Source organism: Pseudonaja textilis, chromosome Z (assembly GCF_049901715.1).
Source record: "Pseudonaja textilis isolate UNSWEBS1 chromosome Z, rPseTex1.2, whole genome shotgun sequence".
Taxonomy (NCBI): Eukaryota; Metazoa; Chordata; class Lepidosauria; order Squamata; family Elapidae; genus Pseudonaja; species Pseudonaja textilis.
In genome coordinates, this window is record NC_142008.1 from 26,766,166 (window position 1) to 26,790,591 (window position 24,426).

Consider the following 24,426-nt stretch of genomic DNA (forward strand, 5'->3'; position numbering starts at 1 on the left):
ACATCATTGAAATGTTCTTAAATACTTGTTTTAAAGATGAGGCTTAAAATATGTCTGTTTTTTTTTTCCTCGGTTCCTTTAGCAGTGAAATTATCAAAATAAACCTCCCTCAACAAAATGACTGTTAAACTCTACAAATCCAACAGGGATGAATTTCCTCACTTTTCTATCATCAAAACAATTTCCTGCCATTTAATTCAACCCCACTTTCAGAAAAACCACTATGTCCAAGGTAAAAAGCATGGGTGTCAAACCTTTTGGCTTTCCTGGGCTGCACTGAATGAAGAGGAATTGCCTTGGGCTATATACAATATAGTTAATGTATATATAATTTCATAATAATATTAATGTTTATGATCTTGTGGAGCTGCACTACTAGCTATCCAAGGCCGCATGTGGCCCAAAGGCTGTGGTTTGGACACACCTTTATATCCTTTCGCCCGTTACCAACTTGGAAGTTTTAAAAAGCATGTTTTAATTTTATTTACTAACTTCTCTATTCTTTGACTACTTATAACATTTATCTAATGCAGCAGTCCCCAACCTTTTCAGCTCTCAGATTGGCAATGGCCTGACAGTAGGGGAAGGAGATGGTTTCGTGCGCACACCTGCCACTTGTGCAAATGGAGCTTCCCACACTTTTCTACCATGTGCACGGCCTAGTTCTCAATGGGCCATGGATTGGTACTGGGCCACAGACTGAGGTTAGGGACCCTTCCTCTAATGTATAATTCCAATCTCTTTCCAACAATTCAACCACATGAAATTGCTATTATATGGAATAGCACCAAACTTGGAAAATCAGAAACATGATATTATTTTCCTTTTATATGATTTGGTATTTCAGTCTGCTTTTCCACCCTGCATCTAAAACAGGGTTAACTTTCGGGTGCAATATTTCCATAGAAATCCTACATTTTGAAAACAATTTATGAAAGGTAACAAGCTAGGAACAGTAAGAATGGTAGTAATCATCTTTTAATCCTTTTTGTGTGTGAATTCCTATACTCCTGTATCTATTGTGCAAGTTAATCAATTACTGACACAAATAAGTAAAGGATACAGTACCTTTTCCATGGTCTTCGTATCTTTTTCCATTTTGCTCTGCAAAAGTTTCATTTCATTCTCTGAAAGCAGCAAGGGTAAGGCGGGGATAAAGCACACCATGAAATTACATGGCTATTTGAATAGATTCATATTGTGTGCTGCCGGTCAGCCGGGTGCATGGCAGATGAAGGCAGTGGGCAGACTGGTGACCTTCACAACTGCCCTTGACCTTCACAGAATTCTGCCTGCTGTTCAGCTGGCTGGTCAGAGAGAGGAAGATTAAGAAATAAGTTCAAGAGCCAAGTGTGTCTGAACACCCTTTTCTTTTCATTAATATTCATTCCTGCCGTTAGTCACAGCTGATACTAAATGCTTTAGCAGGTGGTTATTGAGAGAGGTATGGTCATCAGAGAAGATAAAACTGCAAAAATGTGGCCTTGTGCTGATTTATATTTCCATCCAATAGTATCATATTTCTGTATTTTGTTTTTGTATATGTGCATCATTTCATTATTATTCATATATTTCTTAATCTGGTTTTGATATGGACTTAATTGCTCTAAAACTTCTTAATTTCTAGGAAGCAGAAATGACTTATGATTGTAAATTTCTAATTTTCTATTGCAGCAAAGAGAAGAAAACCTAGGGTATATACATTTATGTATATATCACATTAATAGCATTTTCCTAAATTTCTTCATTTATTGCTTAGCAGGAATGGATAAATATTGTTATCTTGTTAGAAGTAGAAATAATTGTTATTCTATAAATATTCAGCATTTTTACATTCATAAATAACACAGCTTCTTTTTACCAGAATAAAAACCAGAAAATAAGCATATATTCAATATAAATTAATTCCACTGTCTATCAAAATTCAAGACCAACTCAAATTACAGTGCAAACTGGAAATAAATGAACAATTGCTGGTTAGACACTATTTTGCCATTTAGTTTTTTTACTACTTCTCTTTTGCTTTTCTACATATGCTTTATTTGATTTACAAGTAAAATTTACCTAAGTTAGTCTGTTCTTTCACTCCCAGTTTCACAATTTCTTGAAGCTCTGTGTTTTTTTCAGTCAGGCTAATTATTTGCTCTCTCAACTCTCGCATCTGTTGCCGATGCCACTCCACATCAACGTACCCTTCACGTTGAAGCTGAAAGATTAAGAAGCCATCTATTTCTAAAGCAGGAAGCATAAAAGAACAACAAAATGTAAATCTGATGCTGGGATGAGTGGGGGACGGACACACAATAGTTCTACAATGCTGCTATCATAAAAATTTCTGAATCCTGTCATGTAAGTTATAATATGAATGGAAGGAAAATCTAGGAGACGAAGTAGAACTTGCTGAAAAAAAGCTTTGGTCCCACTCATACAAAGACGGAAACATGTGGGGATGTATTATTGACAGGCATAATACATATCATACTGTTTGTTTGCCCTCATCATTCAGGCCAATTTATTGTGGAAGCTGCATCCCAAAGGCAGCTGGGGCCTATCCAGTCCACCCACCCTTATCTCTCAGTTTAGAAGGGCTGTCTGTAACTAGGCAGGCAAGAGAAACCATGGGCAGACAGCTCCAGGGGGCTGCAATGTGCAGGGCTAAGGAGAGGGAGGGGGTGCCTTGTTGTCTTTTGTGCCATTTCTCAGTGACAGAGCTGCCATTGCAGTGACGAGTACATCACATGTCAAAATTGGAGAAATTTCCAGGCTGGGAGCCACATGGAGCCCATCAGGCAGTCTTATAGCAATATAGTTGGCTTTTTGCTTCGTGCTGAAGCCGCCCAGAGCCAATTCATATTCTCAGCTTTAGAGCAGTTTTGCATGCACATCACACATAGGCTATTGGGTTTTGAGTTGTTTTTTTTAAATGCCATTGAAGGTTTTGGGTAAATCTCCATACAAGCAGTGATAACCTCATAGGAAAGTTTCAGGACAGCATACAACAAAAGACTTTAAAGTTATACTTTTAGTAAAGCAATCTCATTTACATTTTTATTATGCATGGCCTTTGTTAAAATCTGGCCACATTCATTATGGAAAAGACTTTGTATGCATCCAAGCTTATTGGGAGAACTACTCTTTCTTCTTGTCTGCTTCAAAGCTATTTAGAACATTTGCATATATTGTTAAATGGCTGTTGAGATTTTACTGCTGCATATTTCTTTTAATGAAAGGGAAGGGGAGGGGAAAAAAGGAAGTTGAAACAAGTTTTTAAAAAATCAGCCTGAAGCCTAACAGTAAATAGCTCAATTATTTAAAGATGTGGTATTGCTAAATTTATTAGATAATTATTAAATAATTCTTTTTGAGATCATCTGAAAATAGAAAGAAAAATGAGTACCATGATACTGACATTTTAGAAATAAACTGAAATGCTATGTAGAATTTATTTATGGTGAAGTGCACCCTACAAATATAGTTTAGACGTGTTCAAATATTAACATATATATTATTCTATGTTGACTTATTCCTTCTAGCTAGGCATCTGAGAATGATAGAGAGTTCACAAGGCTCATGTTTTTGCATAGTATCTTTCAACCCTATGCCAACAGATAAAGGCAGAATGCACAAATTACCACTGCAAGCAAGAGGAAAAGACTGCAATGATGAATTTGTTAAGGTCAATCTCTTCAACACATTCTTCAGTTCAGTCTTTGTAAACAGCAATGGTTCATGCCCCACATTTCCTAGTCATACCACAACTAACTGTAATGACCTACTACATATTGACTTTACAGAAGATAACGTAGAAAAGGCACTACGTAACCTAAAACCATCCCTATCTATTGGCCCCAATGGATTATGTGCATACTTCTTAAAATAGCTCTCCTCTGCCATAGCGGAACCCCTAAGCATTATATATGAGATATCATTCAGAACCAGCTCCTTACTAAACCTATGGTCCTTAGCTACGGTCATCCCTATCTTCAAAAAAGGTGACCCCAGCCTGGTTGAAAACTACAGACCAATCTCACTATGTTGTGTCACGTGCAAAGTCATTGAATAAATAATTAACCAATTCAATACTCCACTTAGAGTCAAACAACCTACTCTCCAAAAAACAATTTGGTTTCAAGAAAAAATTCTCCTGCAATCTTCAACTCCTACACTGCAAAAACATATGGACTACTCTACTTGACCAGGGTAAAGCTATAGATGCAATTTACATAGACTTCTGGAAAACCTTTGATTCAGTGGTACATGACAATCTACTGTTAAAACTAAACTCTTACGGCATTTCCGGATCCCTTCATAAGTGGATTACTGTGTTCCTGTCAAACAGGCAACAAATAGTAAAAATAGGCAGCGCTATATCAAATCCTGTTCCAGTTAACAGCGGTGTCCCCCAAGACAGCATTCTAGTACCCACACTCTTTATACTCTACATAAATGACCTTTGCGATTACCTTATAAGCAACTGCGTCCTCTTTGCGGATGACGTAAAACTATTCAACACCACTGACAATGCTACTATATTTCAAAGCAACCTTGATTATGTGTCTGAATGGTCAAACATCTGGCAACTCCAAATCTCAACCAACAAATGCTCTATCCTACACATTGGTAAAAAAAATCAGTACACCAAATACAAACTAGGCAAATATGACTTCGTTGATGATCCTCACTCTGTCAAGGACCTTGGAGTTCTCATATCAAATGACTTAAGCATCAAACTCACTGTAACAGCATTGCCAAAAAAGCATTAAGAGTTGTAAATCTAATCTTACGAAGCTTCTCCTCCGGAAATATCAAATTGCTAACCAGAGCATACAAAACTTTTGCCAGACCAATACTTGAATACAACTCATCTGTCTGAATCCATACTGCATATTGGACATTAATACAATAGAGCAAGTCCAGAAGTATTTCCTTCTGCTTGCAACAGAATACCCTATATCATCAGGCTTGAGATTTGGGGCTTGGACAACCTTGAACTATGCCGCCTACAGTTAGACTTAAGTGCAGCACACAAAATTATCTGCTACAATGTCCTACCAGTCAATGACTACTTCAGCTTCAACCATAACAATACAAGAGCACACAACAGATACAAACTGAATGTAAACTGCTTCAAACTCGATTGCAGAAAGTACGACTTCAGCAACAGAGTGGTCAATGCCTGGAATGCACTACCTGACTCTGTTGTTACATTCTCTAACCCCCACTCCTTTAACCTCAAACTAACCACTATTGACCTCACCCCATTCCTAAGAGGTCTGTAAGGGGCGTGCATAAGTACACCATCGTGCCAACTGTCCCTGTCCTATTCTCCCCATTTATTCATACCTATTTCCTGTATTCTTACTCATGTTTATACTTATACCTATTATGTTGTAAGCGATTAACAAATCAAATAAATCAAATAAATAAATTCCACCATGTTTTAATGTGCCTTACATTCCTCCTTTTCCTGATGAAAAGTTTCACAGTTAATTGGGCACAGTCATCCAGTTTGGCTTGTTGGGTTGGTCTACCAAATCAAGGTATGGATCTCCAAGATCCATACTTATGTTCAGAGTCATATCATCTGGCACATGCTTTTGACACAATAATAGATATAGCTTCAGATATCTGGTTTTCTTCCAAGTTCACGTTGTTAAGCAGGTTCTGCAGGATGGTTTGCTAACTATGTTTGGAATTGTTGTTTATGTCCTGGTTTAGTCTGTTTTGACTACTACGGCTTTGTCAATGGTACCACCTGTCATTTTATTCATTGGAGTTCAAGCTAAATCATGGTTCAGATTAAGTAACATAATGATTGGACCTGAAATCACTACCTTCTATGACATGGATGTCTTAGATGGATGATGAAACTTAAAATAATAAAATATGTCAAACTTCAGCGGAGGGAATTGTAGGAGATTTTGTGGTGCCAAGTTAAAGCCTCTAATACATCTTTCCAGAGAGAGAGGGAAAAAAAACGGCTATATTGTGCCAAATTAGGCAACCACCCAACTACAAAAACAAAATTTTCAGGAAAATCACATCGTTAGCTTAGCCATTCAACATTCAGAAGGCCAAAAAGTAGAGATAAACTGGGAAAAGTTGCTTGGGGGCAAGACGAGCTTTAGGAAAGAAAAAGTAAGTAATTCTCAGAAACAAACAACACCCCATTATTTTTGTAGTTCCATCCCATGATTCATAGTTGTTCCCTAATGCCCTCATTGGCTTCACTAGGCATGTAATGTGTTACATCCTGTTAAATAACTGGTTTCTCTATCCAATCACATGCATATTCTAATTTGCATAAATCTCAAGAGAAAAATGTCACTCACTTCTCTTTAGGCTTGTCTTTGTCTCTGCCAATAAATAAATAATGCTACTGCTGCTGCTGCTGCTACTGCTACTACTACTGCTGCTACTACTAGAAAAAAATAGAGAAAGTAATAGAAAACAAAGAGGCCAAAGTACTCAGAGACTTTAGAATTTAAACAAACAAGCACCTGCCACATAAGAAGGCAGACTTAACATTTGTTGATAAGAAAGACAAAAAGGAGACAGCAGAATAGAAGAGAAAGAACTAGAGAGGATAACAAATAACAAGACCTGTAAATAGAATAACTGTGACAAAAGAAAGCAAACCTACTAATAGTCATAGATGCCAAAAACAATTGGAATACCACTTGAACACTGCTGGTATTGACAAATTCACCACCAGTCAATTGCAAAAGGCAGCATTAATTGGAATATAATGTTATTTGAAGTTTCTCTCTATACCAATGACTGCATCTCAAAAGATTTCTCAAAGTATTGAAGCTTGCAGATGACAGAACAGTCATTGGTCTCATTTGAGACAGTGATGAATCTGCATACAGATGGAAGTTGAGCCATGTGGAACAATCTGGAACTGAACACACTTAAGACTGTAGAGCTGACAGTGGATTTTAGGAAGAGTCCTCCTATTTTATTATATCTTACAACATTAGGCAACACAGTATCAACAGTAGATACCTTCAAGTTTCTGGGCTCTATAATCTGCCAGAAAGTTCAGATTGCCCAAGGAGCTGTTGGAGCAATACTACAGAGAAATTATTGAGTCTGTTATAATTGTATAATTGAAATTATTGAGTCCTCTATAATTGTCTGGTTTGGCACAGCAACTTTAATGGATAGTTAGGACTGCAGAAGAAACAATTGCAACCAGCCTGCCTTCCACTGAGCACCTGTATATTGCATGAATCAGAAGGAGGGCTGAGAAAATATCTACTGACTCCTCACAACCCGGACGTAAACTGTTTCAATTCCTTCCCTCAGGACACCACCACAGGGCACTGCATGCCAAAACAACTAGACAAAAAGATAGTTGTTTCCCCCTCATACCGTCACTCTGCTGAATACCTAATCACCACAGCACTGTCTTATGCCTAAGGATATTTAAGCATGTAGTAGGGCTGTAATACTATTATCCTTCTCATCTTTTCTACAACCTTCCCCTATTAGTATCTTATGATTATATTATTTTGTTTGTATGTACACTGAGAGTTTATGCACCGGACTTACTCGTGTGCTCAGTTACACTTAAGATAATAAAGTATATTCTATTCTATATTTTATTTTAATAGCTTACATACTGTGATGATACATCTAACACACTAACATATCCACATCTAGTCTATGTATCCCAGATCCCTGGGAAGAGCTCAATAGGCAGACCAAAAGGCCAAAACCAGTCTGGCAACTGACTGTGCAATAAACCATAACAATAAGGGCCATTAACAAGAATAACCAGATTAAAAAGAAAACAAAAACACAAACTAAAAACTCAAAGGGCAAACTCAATGGACCACTGGGTCTTTTTTGCCATCAGTTTTCTATGTTTCTGTGTTTTTAAAAGGGAAAATTTGACATTGCAGTAACATGATCGGAGAAATGTTAGAACGTATAGGAATAAAGAAATCACATAATAGTTTTGGGAAATCCTTAATCAAAGCAGAAATTTGTTAAATATGTTGGTAATTTTAGAACTTAAGAGGGAGAGAATTTCCAATGCTCCCTGTCAGGTTCCCACAAGGAAATTCAATGGGGAAGTCGCTCCTATTTTCACTGCTTTTTTTGTCCATAGACAAACAAAACATAAAAACATCAGCCATCTTCCATGTATATACATACAGTGTGTCGGTTGGTTTACAGATTGTTTTGTGCTTCCATTTTGTAGTCTTCAATTACAATTACATTGTATATATTCTCATATTTTCAATCAAATATTAAATACATTAATATCATTGTTAATCATTTGACTATACTTTTATTCATTCATATTTTACAAAATAATCCATATTTTACTTAATTTGTTTTATGACAGTTCATATTATCATTTCAAATCTATCCTACAATCATTTTGTAGATATAAGAAAAGAATACATCTTTATATATTTATTATTTTCTAAGAATCTACATATTTCATTACCATGTTTTATTGTCTATTGATAGAATAGATCCCAAATTTTATAAAATTGTTTATCATCTTGTTCTCTGATTTCAAATGTCAATCTACTTATTTCAGCACATTCCAATATTTTCTTAATGATTTCCTCCTGTAATGGTATTTTTGCATTTTTCCAGTTTTTAGCAAATACAATCCTAGCCGCTGTCAATACATTTACAATCAGGTATTTCAATTCTTTACTATATATTTCAGGTAAAATTCCCAATAAAAATATCTCTGGTTTCAAGTCTATATGCTTTTTTGTCATTTTTTACAACCACGTGTGGATTTTAGTCCAATATTTTTTAGCTTCTGCACAAGTCCACCACATATGGTAATGTGAGCCAGGTGTCTGATGACATTTCCAACATTTTTCAGATTTGTTCTTGAACATTCTTGCTATTCTTGTTGGGGGAAAAATGCCACCTGTAAAACATCTTATACAAATTTTCTTTATATGCTGTTGACATTGTCATTTTATAATTTTGAAACCACAATTTTTGCCATTTCTCTAGATTAATCCCATATCCAAAATTCTCCCCCCAAGCAATCATTGTTTCTTTAACTTGTTCTTCTTTTAGTTTAATTTCTAATAAATATCCATACAATTTTTAATCACCTTTTCATCAGTGCCTGTCAAAACCTTATCTACGAGGGCTATGCACAAAACAGATTACGTTTTGCAATAGAAAAAAAACAAAGCGTAGGAAAAAATTTTTATATACACTTGAAAGTGACACTTAAATACTACTTTTCAACATATTCACCGAACAAATTGAGGCACTTATCGTAGTGGTGAACAAGCTTTGTAATTCCATTGTCATAAAATTCAGCCGCCTGAGATTTGAGCCAGTCAGTCATGCCTGCCCGCAGTTCCACATCGTCATCAAAGCACTGTGTTCCAAGCCAGGTCTTCATCCTCAGAAACAAGTGGTAGTTGCTTGGTGCAAGATCGGGGCTGTAGGGCGGATGAGGAAAAATCTCCCGCTTGAAAGCATTCAGGACTTCTCGAGTGCCGTAGTTCGGCCATTTTTAAACTTAATGCACCATTGGTGCACTCCACCTTCAGTGATGATGTTGTCCCCATACACTTCACACAGTTGCCGAAAAATTTCAATCAGTTTATGTTTTTTTGCCAACAAAAACCTTAGCACTGATCGCACCTCACAACTCAATTGCAGCACACATTTCAAACGTTTGCTGTGAAATAACAGGCAACGATACGAACCTCCCACTACCACGAGTAGATGCAGACTGAGTGGTGGACGCACAAACCAAAGATGGCCACGCTAGCTCCGGCCCTTCTTGCTACAGATGAAAACATAATCAGTCAGTTTATCATAGAAACCTTCTGTTTTAGAATCTTTATCATACCTTGAATGTATTTGTGCATATGAAAACCAATTCATCTTTATACCTTGTTTCTCTAATTTTTGCATAGATTTAAGTTCACCCTTTTCATTCAATATTTCACCATATCTAATTGTTTGTTCCTTTTTATATATTATAGGATAAGAAAATGCTTCAATAGTCGATAGCCAGACTGGAATTTTCATATAACGTTGTCTTTTAGTCTTCTCCCAGTTTAACCACAGAGACTCCTGTATATAATGTCTTCTAAAATACCCCTGTGTTTTAGTTCCTTTATACCATAGAAAAGCATGCCACTCCAACAACAGATCATGTCCTTCTAATATCAACAATCTAGTATTTCTTAATGTTATCCATTCCTTAACCCACATCAAATTTGTAGCTTGGTAATACAACTCCCAATTAGGCAAACCAAATCCTCCTCTTATTCTGGCATCTTGCAAAAGTTTTAACTTTATTCTCGCTTTCTTACCTTGCCATATATATTTCAATACAATTTTATTTAAACCTTCAAAATAATCTTTTCCAAGCCTAACTGGAATTGTTTGGAACAAATATAAAATTCTGGGTAATATATTCATCTTGATTGTTGATATTCTCCCTATTAATGACAGTTGTAAATTTTCCCATTTTGCCAAATCTAGCACTATCTGCTGCTTGAGTTTGATATAATTATTCTCTTAGTGTACTACATCTTGCTGTCAAATGTATCCCCAAGTACTTGATCTTATTCGTGACCTGAATTTTCAATAGATCTGCCAGTTCTTCCTTTTGTCTTGATAGCATATTCTTTGTGAAGATCTTTGACTTATCTTTATGTATTTTCAAACCAGCCACCTTTCCATATACCTCTATCTTTTCTATCAATTTTAATGCTGTTTCTAGTGGGTCTTCTAAAAGGAAAACCAGATCATCTGCGAATGCTTGCAACTTAAATTCTTCCTTTTTGATTTCTATCCCTTTTATATCCTTTACTTCTCTAATATTTCTGTTTAGCACTTCCAAGGTTAACACAAACAACAGAGGTGATAGTGGGCACCCTTGTCTTGTTCCTTTTCTTATATCAATAGAATCTGTCAGTTCTCCCTCTATCATTACCCTTGCCATTTGATAATGATATATAGCTTCTATTGCTTGAATTTTTTAGCAAAGCCCATTTGTTCCAGCAGTAATAACATGAATCGCCAATTCACATTATCAAATGCCTTCTGTGCATCTAGAAATATCAAAGCCATTTGTTTTTCAGGATGTGCCTCGTAGTATTCCAAAGTGTCCAGTATTGCTCTCATATTGTCTTTAATTTGTCTCTTTGTCAGTAATCCATTTTGATCAGGATGGATAAAATTGTGTAAGTATTTTTAAAGTCTTTCTGCCAATATTGAAGCAAAAATTTTATAATCTGCGTTTAGTAAGGAAATAGGTCTATAGTTCTTGATTTGTAATGGATCGGCCTTCTCTTTTGGGACAAGTGTAATATAAGCTTCTGACCATGATTTGGGTATCTTCTTCTTTAACATAACTTCATTCATAACTTCTAGCAATGGAAAGTTCAATGATTCTTGTAGTGTTTTATAAAATTCTGCTGGAAGTCCATCTGGGCCTGGTGCCTTTCCATTATTTTGCTTCTTGAGTGCTTCAGTTAACTCCATCATCGTTATATTGCTTTTCAACATTGTTTCAATCTCTTTAGGTATCTGGGGTAGATTAGCATTCTGTAAGTACTATTTAACTCTTTCCTCATCAATATTCTCTTGTGTGTATAGTTTCCCATAATAGTCTTGTATGATTTCCTTCTTCTCTTTACTAACATAGCAAACTTGGCCTTGGTCATCTATTAATTGCAATATTTTCCTTGATTCTTTCTCCTTTCTCAATTTATATGCTAACCGTCTACCTAGTTTATTTGCATCTTCAAAGTAGTTCTCTTTCGCACCTCTAATTTTCTGTGCTAGTTCTTCTTCTTCTATTAGACCCATTTTGTGTTTAATTATATCCATTTTTAACTTAATGTCCTTTTTCTGTGGCATTTTCTGTAGCTCTTTTTCAAGTCCTTTATACTCATCCTCTAATGCCTTAGAGGCTAGTCTTTTCATGGTATTTCTTTTCCTTGTATAGTCTATTGTCAAGCCTTTGGCATATGCCTTTATTGTATCCCATATGTTCTGCATTGATGTATCTTCTTTTTTGTTTTATCTAAAGAAGAAAGCCAGTTCTTTCTCCATCCACTGTGTGAAGTCTTTTTCCTTTAATATAGTATTATTTAACGTCCATCTAGATCTTCTTTGTCCTTTACATTTAATTGTTACTGGATTATGATCTGTCCAAGTACTTGTTTCAATATTTATTTCGTGAATATTAGCTAACAATTCTGTTGACATCCATATCATATCTATTCTGGACCATGATAAATGTCTATTTGAATAGAAGGTGTATTGTTTAGTCTTAGCATTTCTTTCTCTCCATGTATCTTTTAAATTTATTTCATCTATCATTTTAAAAAAAGATTTAGGGAGAGTCTTTCTGTTTTGCTTTGTTGTTTTCTGTGCTGTGTAGCCCAGTTTATTATCTACAATTCCATTAAAATCTCCCATCATAACTATATTAGGATAGTCCAGTTCAATTATTTTAATATGTAATTTTTTTATAAAATTCTTCTTGATTGTCATTCGGGGCATAGATTGCAATCAGGAGTGTTTTCATATTATTGTCCATTATTTCCACCATTTATTCTTCCATCGTCATCGGTATAGATCAATTTCGCTGGGATAATATCTTTAATGTATAAAACCACTCCTCTTTTCTTCCATTGTGTCAAAGAAGTAAATATTTTCCCTAGTTTTGGCTGTATCAGCAATTGTTCATGTTGCTTTTTGATATGTACTTCTTCAACGCAGATTATATCAAATTTTAATTTCTCTAATTTATGGAAAGTTTTCCTTTTAACAGCTGAGTTAAGTCCATTTATGTTAATTGTAATCAGTTTTTTCTCTTCCATGGTTATATTTTGTAGTTAGGTTTAGCAGCTCTCGTAGATCTTGGTTCATGTTGTTCTTTGACTTCCACCTTTCCACCTACTACACCTTCTTCTTTTTCAGTCGTCATTTGGCAGTCCTCTTGGAATTCAATTAGTGACATTTCTTTTTCTGCCTCCTCCTCTTTCCCTCCAAAATGTTCAGTGTAAAATAATTCAGCTTTCTCAACTGAGTCAATTTTATGTCTCTGTTCTTGCCATGTGAACATTAAACCTATAATTCACCTCTTTTTAAAGTAGAATTTTGGTCAGAAATCGGTATTCTCTTCTCATCTCTCTCACTCTTCTGGATACTTGTTTCAGGACCACAATCTCCTTGTCTTTATATTTCAATGTTTTCTCTCTTGCCATTTGCAATATTTGCGTTTTAATGGCTTTCTTTGTAAATCTGATGTGAACTTCTCTTGGTAAGCTATTTCTCATTGCATATCTTATGAAGACTTGATAAACCTCATCTATTCCATCCATCATCTGTGCTTTAGTTATTTCCAAAGCTTCAGCCAAAATTTCTATCATTGTCTCAGCTAGGTTTTGTCCCTTTTCTTCTTTTTTGGAATCTCTCATCATACTTCATCATTTGTTGAATGTTCTCCACCTTTTCATCAGTTTTTCCTGTTCTTTGTTCGATGTTCTCTGTTCTCTTTTCAATATTCTCTGTTCTTATTTGTATATTTTGAATTCCTTGCATAATCATCTGCAGCATCACTTTTTCCTGTTCTTTTTCTTGCTGTATCATCTGTATTGAGCGTTGTCCTCCAGATGGTGAAGAGGAAGAAGTAGAAGTTGAGGAACCAGGGGCTGTTAGTTTCCTACTCATTTCAGACAATTCAAAATCTTCAGGTTCTTCTAGACCTTAATCCACTTGTGAAATAACCAATTGTAATTCCAAGTAAAACTAGTGGGGAAAAAGAAACCAAACAACAACAACAACAACAATAATAAAAATTTCTTCAGGTTCTTGTATACCTTAATCCAATCGATTGGTTAGATAGCAGTAAAAACTCAAAAATCGAAGAAAAGACCATAAAGACACACAAAAAAGAAAATAAATTGTTAAATCCAGAAAAAGGTGGGAAAGTAAAAATAAAAAACTGAAGAGAAAAGAAAAGTTCTTCAGGTTCTTCAACACCTTAATCCAATTAAAAAGTCTCAGGTATAAAAGGAAGCATAAGAAAAAAAAGAAAGCCACCAAAAAAAACACCCCAATCTGGAAGATAAATAGAAAAAAAAGATACAAGGGAGTGAGAGAGAAAAAAGAAAAGAGACTACTCCCTTAAAAAGAAAAAAAAGGAAGGAAATCATTAATACTAAAGCTTTTCCTTTAAAATAAAATGCAAACGTAAAAATTATACTTCAAAAACAAAAAGAAGGGAACGAAGAAGGCAGAGCCTCCTCGCTGACAGACCATAGATCGCATCTCTCTGCAGCTATGGTCTGTGCTCTTTCATTGGAGAGTCCCGATCACTACGATTAGGGGCTGAAGCTGCCTTGGAGGGGTGGTGGAGGAAGGGGAAGCCATAAGCCAGGTTGAGGGGAGTCGCATCTCCTTGGTCTTGGTCTTTTCCCCCCCCAAAGACGACTGCAGCAGTGGTTTAAAATGGCCATCCCGAAGAGGAGGACTCAGCTGGATTAAGATTTGTGCAGGAGGGAAGAAAGAGGTGGATAACATCTGAACTGGGACAATTGGGTGATACAACTAAACAAAAGTACCCCGGGATTAAGGTAACATGGAATTTTTATATCATTCGGCTTGGTTTGGGTATTTTCCCACATCATAGTAGTTGTGCTTTTAAAGTTGTAGCGACGTTTCAGCAGAATCTCATCTGCCATCATCAGGTTAAACGTCGCTACAACTTTAAAAGCACAACTACTATGACGTGGGAAAATACCCGAACCAAGCTGAATGCCATACCATGCCATGTAAGTACCCGTGAAAACTTAAGAATGAATATATATATATATATATATATTTCTGACAGCTAAACGGGGCTTCGAACTGGGAAAAGAAGAAACCGGAACTAAAGGTTTAATTAAATTGGACTAAAATATTTTGGCAATTAACAGGCATAAAATAAAGCTGGACTTAAGATTGTCAAAAAAATAATAATAATAAAGTTTACAAATTGGAGACTGGACTCTGTTGGAATATTGAGGTTCGAAAAACCCTAAATAAAAAAATAGGGGAAAAAGGTGAAGACTTCGTATAATGGACAGTGCCATCTTTTGACAAAAACTTGAGCTCAAACAAGGGAAAGCATCCTGTTTCTGAATGAACTTGTGTGGATATAATATTAAAGAAATATTGAAACAAAGTAAGAATCTTAGAAAGTGAAAGCAGAACGAGAATAAAGAAAAAAGTAAGGAAAGAATGACTGTGGGATTGATTGATGTTTTTGTTATAGACCCTGGGCTGGAATAATTGAGAACTTTAGAAGATTAAAGGAAGAAAGAAGGAAAGTAAAAATGTTTTTTTGTGGACTTTAACGATCATAAAATACAAGAGTGTGTAATGATGATATCTTTTCAGGAATTAAAAATGGAACTTAAAAATATGAGAGAATTACTACAGGAAAGAGACGAATAACTTTGTTCTGTGTTAGAAAAAATGGAAATGGCGATTGAAGAACAAGAAGAAAGAGCTTCAGAGGAGGAGGAGTCGACTCAAGAAGAAGACATCTTAAATAGACAACACAAAGGAACGCTACAAAGAAGTGGGGAAAGAAGGAAGGTTAAAAAGTTGAGACTTAAGAAGGCAATCAAAAGGGGGAATACCGGTGAAGTTGGGAAAGACAGAAAGACCCTGCAGAAAAGGGGAAAGGAAGATATTAAGAAAGAGAGGGATATAAACTGGAATGAGAAAAGATATGGGGAAAAGAGGGGGAGGAGAAGCAGTAAGAAACAACTGCATGAAATAAAGAAATACAGAATTAGTAAAATGTTGAAAAGAAATTGTTTTTTCAGAGATAATGGTTGATGAATTAAAAAGGGGATTCTGCAAGGTGACAAGGGGTAATAAGACTATTTCTGCAATTAAAAATATTTAGAAAATAGGGTAATATAGATATTGATAACTCTTATTAAAATTAAGGGGGGAAAATATGCTGCGGAATCCAAATGAAAAGGTGTAATGATTATTATTGTAACTTCTTAAAAATAATGGATTATTGGGAATCGATGAGGGCATAAAGGTATATTTTAACCACTGAGGTGTCACACTCAAAGCAGTAAAAGGGGGGAAACCTATACTCGTTTTTTTTTTAGTGTTAAAACTTGTATTAATTTAGAATTTATAAAAAGAATGTGTAATGGAAAGGGAATATGACAGACTAAAGAACCAACTAAATTAATAAGTCAATATAGACTCTTAAAAGCAAGGAGAGACATTGGCAACCTATTATTATTATTATTATTATTATTATTATTATTATTATTATTCAAACACATATTGTTTATCTTTATTTTTAAAATAAATATTAAAGGATTATATTTGAAATAATTGAAATGAAACAAAAGATGTTTTGATTGAGTTTAATGAAAGAGGCTAGAATTAATGTGTTTGTTTCTCTCCTTACTGAAAATTTGGAATGGAAAAGTTTTTATGTGAAAAACTGAATAAAACTTGTTTTTTTTTTAAAAAAAAGACAGACAAAAACAAGTTCCAAAAGGCCAAAAATCCAAATAGCTATTACAAAAAGTAAGCTAGTAAGGAGGGGGTTTGTTAAAGTAAGAAATAGCCCAGCTTAAAAAAAATAAAAAGAGCACACTGCACCTTGTTTAGTTATTCAAGGTTTTGTTGAAATTTATAAGTCTCTTCTCCAGAGTCTTATCACCTTTTTTTCTGTAAACTTCAACACCAGACTTCAGCTATTGATAGAAACCCAGAAGAGCACCTGCAATAATACTCTCCCATGCTCTTCCCTCTATCTTATCAAACAGCAATGTCCTTGAAAAGAAGTCTCAGCTCTTTCTCAGCTTTGTCTGGTCAAGGAAAAAGAAATATTTCCAAGCCTCTAGTTGGCAGTGTTACAAAGTTTTTTCTGCTTTCATTTCCCCCCTCCTTTTCCAAACAAGATATAATAAAAATTAATTAAAAAGGGAAAGAGATATTAAAAAAGATGACTAAAAGGGAGTATCTAGCCTAGAATATTATAAAGTCAAAAAGGAGAGAAAGAATAGGTAGAAGAAGAAAAAAACCAGTCCAGTTTCAAAATATAAAATCATGTGTAGAAAATCCAGCAATGAGAAAAAAATATATATTACTTTGACTTCCTGCTTAAAATCGCCACTTAATCACTTCTGTCAAAACTTTTACAGATTCTTTCTTTTTCTTAGGGTGTCCTTTCAAATCTTAAAGTAAAGAAAAAGTTCTCACCAAACTGACACTTTCTCTTTCTGTTCTCTTTCGTTTCGGAGCTGTCCCAACTTCAGAAGCTTTAATGGCTGCCTCTTTGCCGCTGGGGAAAAGACCTTCTCCTGGATCTACCAGGGACTTTGCGGTGTCCCTGGGATCGACAGGATGCACTCTTTACATTCACCATCTCTTTGGGACGGTTTAGATCCGATTGGACCATCCAGGAACAAAGATATTGGCAGCGATCTCAAGCCTCCAAGATCGCATGCCGTATCATCGCGACGCCAGCTCCGCCCTCCTCCCATCTTTCATCATTCTGTTTCTCTGCTCAGGTAAAGAAATATCTCTGAAATGATGTCCCAACAAGGTAAGGTTGCCTAGCTTTGAATAATGATGAAATGGTGAAATGTCAGTCATAATATCACAGTGTAAGTTCTTTTGTTTTGTACTTCACTTGATTAGTATCACTTAATTATGTTTGGGGAAGAGCTTTTATTGTGTTGGTACAATATACTTTGCTTCATTTGTTTCCTTGCCTCTCAGCAGATGCTTATAATCCCATTTGCAGCCTCCAGAAAACCCTAAGTTGGTTCAGGCAAATAACTAGCAAAATAGCTCTTCTGCTCAATATTAAAAAAAAAAAAAGATGGGGAAAAATCCATAAGGGCCTCACTAGTCTCCAATAAAGATCTGTCTCTAGATGTTCATGAATATAAAGGAATGATCAGTCTGCATTCCCTCTGATGTTCTTCCACCAGATGTAGCTACAAAGAAAACACCCAGTTTCAAGTCACCAGTATCATGACTTAATACCTCTGGACTATGCCTCATTATGGGGCGGGACCTATTCAGAACTGGGATACATGAGAAGTGGATGCATGTGAGTGATGGCCTAAGTGAAGTTGCGCATGCACTTGTGTGCCAGCCCACTGCTTGCATGGTTCAGTTCCCCTGTTGGTCTCCCATCTGGGGTGCCATGCCGCAAAGGTTTGGGATGATTAACTTTAATAGGCTTAATAGTTAGCATCTTAGCTGAGACACCAGGAACCACCTTTAGTTGGGGGGAAAAAGTAGATTCAATCATAATAACAGCAACAGTAAACAAGAGTGAATTTTCCAGTGAATGGAAGTAAATTACTTTAAAATTCAACCAAGGCTATTTGAATGCAGACATTTAATCCAATTAAGCTGCATTGCAGCTTTGTATTTTAATTCATGCATAGGCTGTGATTTTTTGCATGATTGAAGTTTAACACTAACTCCACCATCCATTACACATAAGAACTGCTAGGAAAACAAATTGTTTACTATGATAAATATATTTTCCAAATCCAAATCTGGGAGCCTACAGGCATCAGCAGGCAGTTCCAGCAAAGAGTTCCAGCTTACCAAAAGCACTATCACCTTTTTCATTTATTAAAACAGCAATTTACCATTACAAAATAGTTGGCTTAGGCTTGGTATATCTCACTCTCTGTGTTTTTTATAGCATGAATTGCCTTGATGCAATTTTATTAATTATTAAAACTATTTAATAATTTAATAATTGTACAATGATTATATTTTTATTTTTTATAATTTATTTAATATATACTCTTGCTTTCCATCAAAACAGGTGATTAATAATGCCTACTAATAATAAAAGCAAAAAACTATTTATGCTCTTAATTTAAACTATGAAATTATTTCAACCTCAATTAACCAAAATAGAGAAAGTCAACATCTACCCTAATAGCTTCACAATTATTTAGTGAATCACTGCAGTTGTTAATTTAGTAACACAGTTCTTAAGGGAATCTGGCTTTCCCATTGACTTTGCTTGCCAGAAGGACGTAAAAGGTGATCCCATGACTCTGAGGTACTGCAACCGTCACAGAAATGAGTCAGCTGACAAGCCGCTGAATTTTATTCATGTGACTGTCGGAATGCTGCTTTGGTCATAAATGTGAAAAATGGTCATTAAGTCACTTTTTTCAATGCCATTGTAACTTTGAAGGTTCACTAAATGAAGTGTTGTAAGACACTTGGCACAGCACAGGACTATCTGTATTACTGCCTTCAGATTTAGATCCAATCCAACTCTTAATTGTTTTTTTATATCACCCCAACTCCTTCCCTTAGAATTTCAGTGTAACTTTACATGGGAAATTTTCTTCATTTTATTTCAAGCCTGTGAGGTATCTTAGGCTGAAGGGAAGTGACTGGTTTAAAGTCACTGAATCAATGTCGGTATGGCTGAGTGTGGACTTAAACATTGATCTAGCCACTACTTTCTGTTGGCGAGCTCCCACTAGTGGCTCTAAATCAAATTTTACATTGTGCCTAGAAAACTACCTCCAACTTTTTCTGTGCATTGTAGTATATATCTCATATGTGTGAATTATACTCAAGGAACATGACTTTTAACTGCAAAGCTCTTTTACAGAATCAGCAAATATTTCAATTGTGACGGGAGTTGGATGGCATTACAGTATGTCTCTCTCACACAGAGAGAAGGGAGGGAGGGAAAGGGAGAGAGGAAGAGAGTGTGTTTTACAGGTGGGCCAGAATAGCACATTGTATTCTCTGGTGAAACTCCATAATGTAGTTTGAAGTTGTCTTTTAAAATATTTTCCTAGACTTTATTTAAATCAGGAGTTCTGATTCAAAAGTAATTAACAAATTGGTTATAGCAAGTTAAAAGTCATTCAACTTTAGGAAAGAAAAATGCTGGAATTGTTTCCCCTCACTGCCTCCAGTCTCCAAGAATCCAAACTCTTACACCTTTCACTCTCTTATAATCTTCATTTACCAATACGTACCACGCTGCTGATTTTATTCCAGTGTTTTCTGCCTCATAAAAATCTATACAGAAATTACAATGGATGAAAGTAAGTTGAACTGCAAAATCAGAATAGATTTTGCACAAAATCCCATTAGCAGGAACAACAGCTTCTGTAGTCTTTTATAATATTTTTGTTTCTCCTTTCTAAGGAAAAATCTGCATAAAAGTGTGTTAGTATGATTAGATCCACAAGGGGGAGTTGTTGTACAGGTTTATTATTTAAGGAACAGCAAGAAGGATACAGCATTTCACTTGATTTAATTTAATTTAAATGAGCAAACATAATTAGTTAACACGAACACACAAACATACAGAGTTATAGAGGTAGTCCTTGACTTGTGACTATTTCCCTAATGAGCATTTGAAGATATAAGTCTTTTTAAAAAAGTAACTTATAACCTGTTACAACTGATCATCATCCCTGCAGTCATGTGGTTTCATTTTGTATGCTTGGCAATTCATTACCATTTGCAATTGGTTGTAGTCCTACAATAATATGAGGCCATTTAGCAAAATTTGTTGCCATTTTCTGGCAAAAAATACCCATTGGATATGCTGGATTCAGGTTTACAATGTGATTAACAATCACATATTTTGCTTAACGACCATGTCATTATTATAAAAATTCTGGGCTCAGCTCTGATCATAAGTCGAGGATTTCCTGTAATGTTAGAAAGGGTCATTCCAGCCTAGGGGTGTCAAACTCAATTTAATTGAGGTCTGCATCAGCATTATGGTTGCCCTCAAAAGGCCAGTTGCATGTAAGACTATGAGGTGGGTATGGCTGGGTGGGCGTGGCCAGCTCATGAGTTCCTGTGGCACTGGGACCCACAGTCCAGCCCAGCTGTGCTTCCCCGAGGAGGTGCCTGGCCATGCTTACCTCCTCCTCGAGGCTGCTCTGTCAGTGCTGCTGTGGGTGATGTGAGGCAAGGCTGGGCAAGGAGAGGTGGGGCCAAGATGGCGGGGGCCGACCCCCTCGCCATTTCAAGGGAAGCTCTGCAGGCCAGATGTAGCCACATCACAGGCCGGATCCAGCCCTTGAGTTTGATACTACTGTTCCAGCCATTAAGCCCAATTTCTTAATCAATTTCTTTTGCTAAGTTTTGGAGACTGGCAATGATTTGGAGCTTTTACAAGGACTTTGGCCACTGTTTGCTTGTTTTAAAGTGGTAATTGATATTTCATACACTTAAAATTAATTTAAAACTTGTTTTTATTAGATTTTTGTATAAACTGTTAAAAGTTCCAACTTAGAGTTACAATTTTCAATACTATTTTTTCTTGTATAATTTGTAGACTAAGGTCCATTGGCACCCTAGGTATAGAAGTTAAGACACACTCTCAGTGTCTAAGCTGAGAAACTTCTAATTCTTCCTTCCACTCATCTCTTACCATCTGCATGTCAAGTTGACTCATTGAAATTAACATAGGTAGCCCTTAGCACATGATCACAATTGAACCCAAAATTCTGTTGCTAAGTGAAACATTTGTTAAAATGGAGTTTTCATTTCCATTTTACAATCTTTCCTAGCATAGTTGTTAAGAGAATCACTGCAGTTTTAAGTTAGTTACATAGCTGTTAAGGGAATCTGGATTTTCCATTGATTTTGCTTGTCAGAAGATTATAAAAAGTAATTACATGACCCTGAGACACTGCAACCATCTTAAATATGAGTCAGTTGCCAAGTGATGGAATTTTGATCAGGTAACCATGGGGATACCACAATGATCCTAAGTGTGAAACATGGTCAAAAGTAACTTTTTTGAGTGCTGTTGTAACTTTGAACAGTCATCAAAGGAACTGTTGTAACTCAAGAACTACCTGTAAGAGGTTTTTTTTTTTTTTACTTTTAAAAGATTTAACCAACTGTTTTGTATCTTAGATGTCTGAGAAGCTGAAAATATTACTGGTTTAAACAATGTTGTTAATAGAGGTGTCTAGCTGTCATTATTGCCATTAGATTACATCTGGTAGATGATCATTGTCTCTTAACGCGTATATTGTCTCTTATCATCATCATCATCATCTATCAATTGATCCAAAGTCAATATCTGAGAATTCATCCAATTTTTCCATATCACCATCGTTTTTCCAATTTTTAATGTTGGATTTCCCCATAATATCAATATGGCATGGGAAAAAGAATCAAGATTATTTAAGATATTATATTGCATAGCTTTCTAATTGACACACTTGTTTCCAGAAATACTGTATTTAGATCCTGTCTCTTTAGAATACTGTCTATTAAACAAACGGTGCTCTCCATGTGCATACCAAAGTTGCACTTGCCTGAAAATTAACATCAAATATTAGCTCCCAGCACTTATTACTTGACAATAGGTAAGTTTGAAGACAAATCTCCTATATCAGAAAACCAAATCTTCCCTCATTAATTGGTGGTTGCATTTTCTATAAAAAGTATTATCAGAATCAAAGAACCACATACAACATTTCTAAACTAAGATTTTATGTTATGAAAATATTTTCCAGATGTTTGAATTTGAATGGGATTTTTTCTTGGAGTATAAATTAATTTGGGAATAATTTTCTGGACCTTTTAGTCAAGATCAAGCTAGTAACCTATTGCTTTCTTTTTTTTAAATAAAATTTTATATTGATCTCTATTTCATTTGTTATTATCTACTCAATTTTCTAACTTTCAAGATTGTTTTAATGTTATCTCTGTCTTTTAAGGTTTTTGCTATTTCCTCCAGTTCTGTGTCAATTCTATTTACTCTGTGCTCCCAGTTATTTATTAAAAATGACATGGATGACCTTATTTCATTCTGTACCTTCAAAATAGGTAAGTTAATGGTTATTTGAAGATACACAAAAGACCCAGGCTAAGCCAAGGTGAGCCCAATCTAATGACCTAGTGTAGGAGTGTGTGTGTGTGTGTGTGTGTGTGAGAGAGAGAGAGAGAGAGAGAGAGTGAGAGAGTGTAAACTCCTCCAACAAAATTGGGAAAAAATATTTTATTTTAAGGCAGATTTATTCTTTGATTGCATCGCACCTGCTAGACCACAAACCTCAATGAAGCAATCCTACAGCTGGCCTAATGTCTTTAATGGCTGTGAAAAACAACATACCTTTTCATCTCTCATGTCTTTCTCTTCCTCTAACAGCGCTGTTAAATATTCAATTTTATCTGCTTGCTCATCAATGATTCTCCTTAACTTATCTATTTTTGCAGCTGATAAATCCACTTTACATTGTTCATCAACTTGTGCATATTTCTGTCAAAACAAAAGAAAGAATAATAAGAGATCCTATTATAGTTAGTTGCCCAGTTACAACAACATGAGCAGCTTCAGGAGGCATATGGTTTATGAATGTGTTTTAACCATTCTTTTTGGTCTGAATCAAAAGAATAAGAGCTTTTGTGTTTATTTTAATTATGAGGTGGCCAAGGAAGATGGGGAAAGGTCTGATATTTTATGATACAGCAGTTTGTGTCCCACCAACCCTCCAAATTTAATTAACTCACAAGATAAAACATCTTGAAGAAATTATTTCCCTGGGAGTGGGGAGATGTTCAGGTTAGGAAACAGTGGCAATCACCGCAGAAGAGGATAAATATTTACTAATTTAATAAATTTATCTAGTGCCCATCTAACCAAACACGACTCTGGACTACTAACAATTAAAAGAATGCTTCAGCAGTTAAAATAAACCCCTATAAAATATAAATTAAAGCAATAAAGCAGGAGGGGAACATCCATCTAATTCAATATGACCGTCCTGTGGAATCCCCCATGGGACCCAAAGATGCTGGAAAAGCCACATTTTCAGGGCCTCCCAAAAGACTAACAGGGATAGAACTAACTCCCCCTCCTGAGGTGGCATGATGTTTTATAGGGCAGAAGCCACAGCAGAAAAAAACATACTGCCCGGGTCCCATCAGATAGAACTCTTTAGCAAACAGGACATGCAACACACCCATCCTTCTGGCTTTGATGGGATAGGCGGATAGTGTTCCCTCATATAGCCTGACCCCATGCCATGTAGCCCTTCAAAAGTCAGCACCTTGAATTGCACCTGGAAGCAAACCAACAGCCAATGCAGTTCATGGAATGGAATATAATGATTGCCATCCTAGGGGCACACGTAACTAACATAAAGGGGAGGAAATACAATGGCTGTACTTCCAGCTTACAACAGTTAAACCCTAAACCACCCCCTATTAAACAGCTAAATTTGGGATAAATAGGATGGGGCCTTAAATCCATGTAGTCCAGCATTGAATGTCACAGTGGCCTGCTGGATGAGTCAGTGAAACTGTCAAATTAGAGTATGATAGCACCTTTCACTTTTAGCAGTCAGCATGTAAGGCTTGCAGCTTACAATTCAAATGTAATGAACAACT

The 24,426-nt window shown here is 35.8% G+C and overlaps 1 protein-coding gene across 1 annotated transcript in view; it reads right to left on the minus strand.

The window, feature by feature from the left end:
- CZH10orf67 (chromosome Z C10orf67 homolog) overlaps window positions 1-24,426 on the minus strand; it is a 104,000-nt gene that overhangs the window by 38,780 nt on the left and 40,794 nt on the right. The window contains exons 6-8 of the mRNA XM_087917583.1: window positions 23,150-23,296; window positions 2,065-2,206; window positions 1,069-1,127 (exon numbers count right to left, since the gene is read on the minus strand). Of these exons, the coding sequence (XP_087773709.1) occupies window positions 1,069-1,127; window positions 2,065-2,206; window positions 23,150-23,296 (348 nt within the window). The remainder of the gene's footprint in view (window positions 1-1,068; window positions 1,128-2,064; window positions 2,207-23,149; window positions 23,297-24,426) is intronic.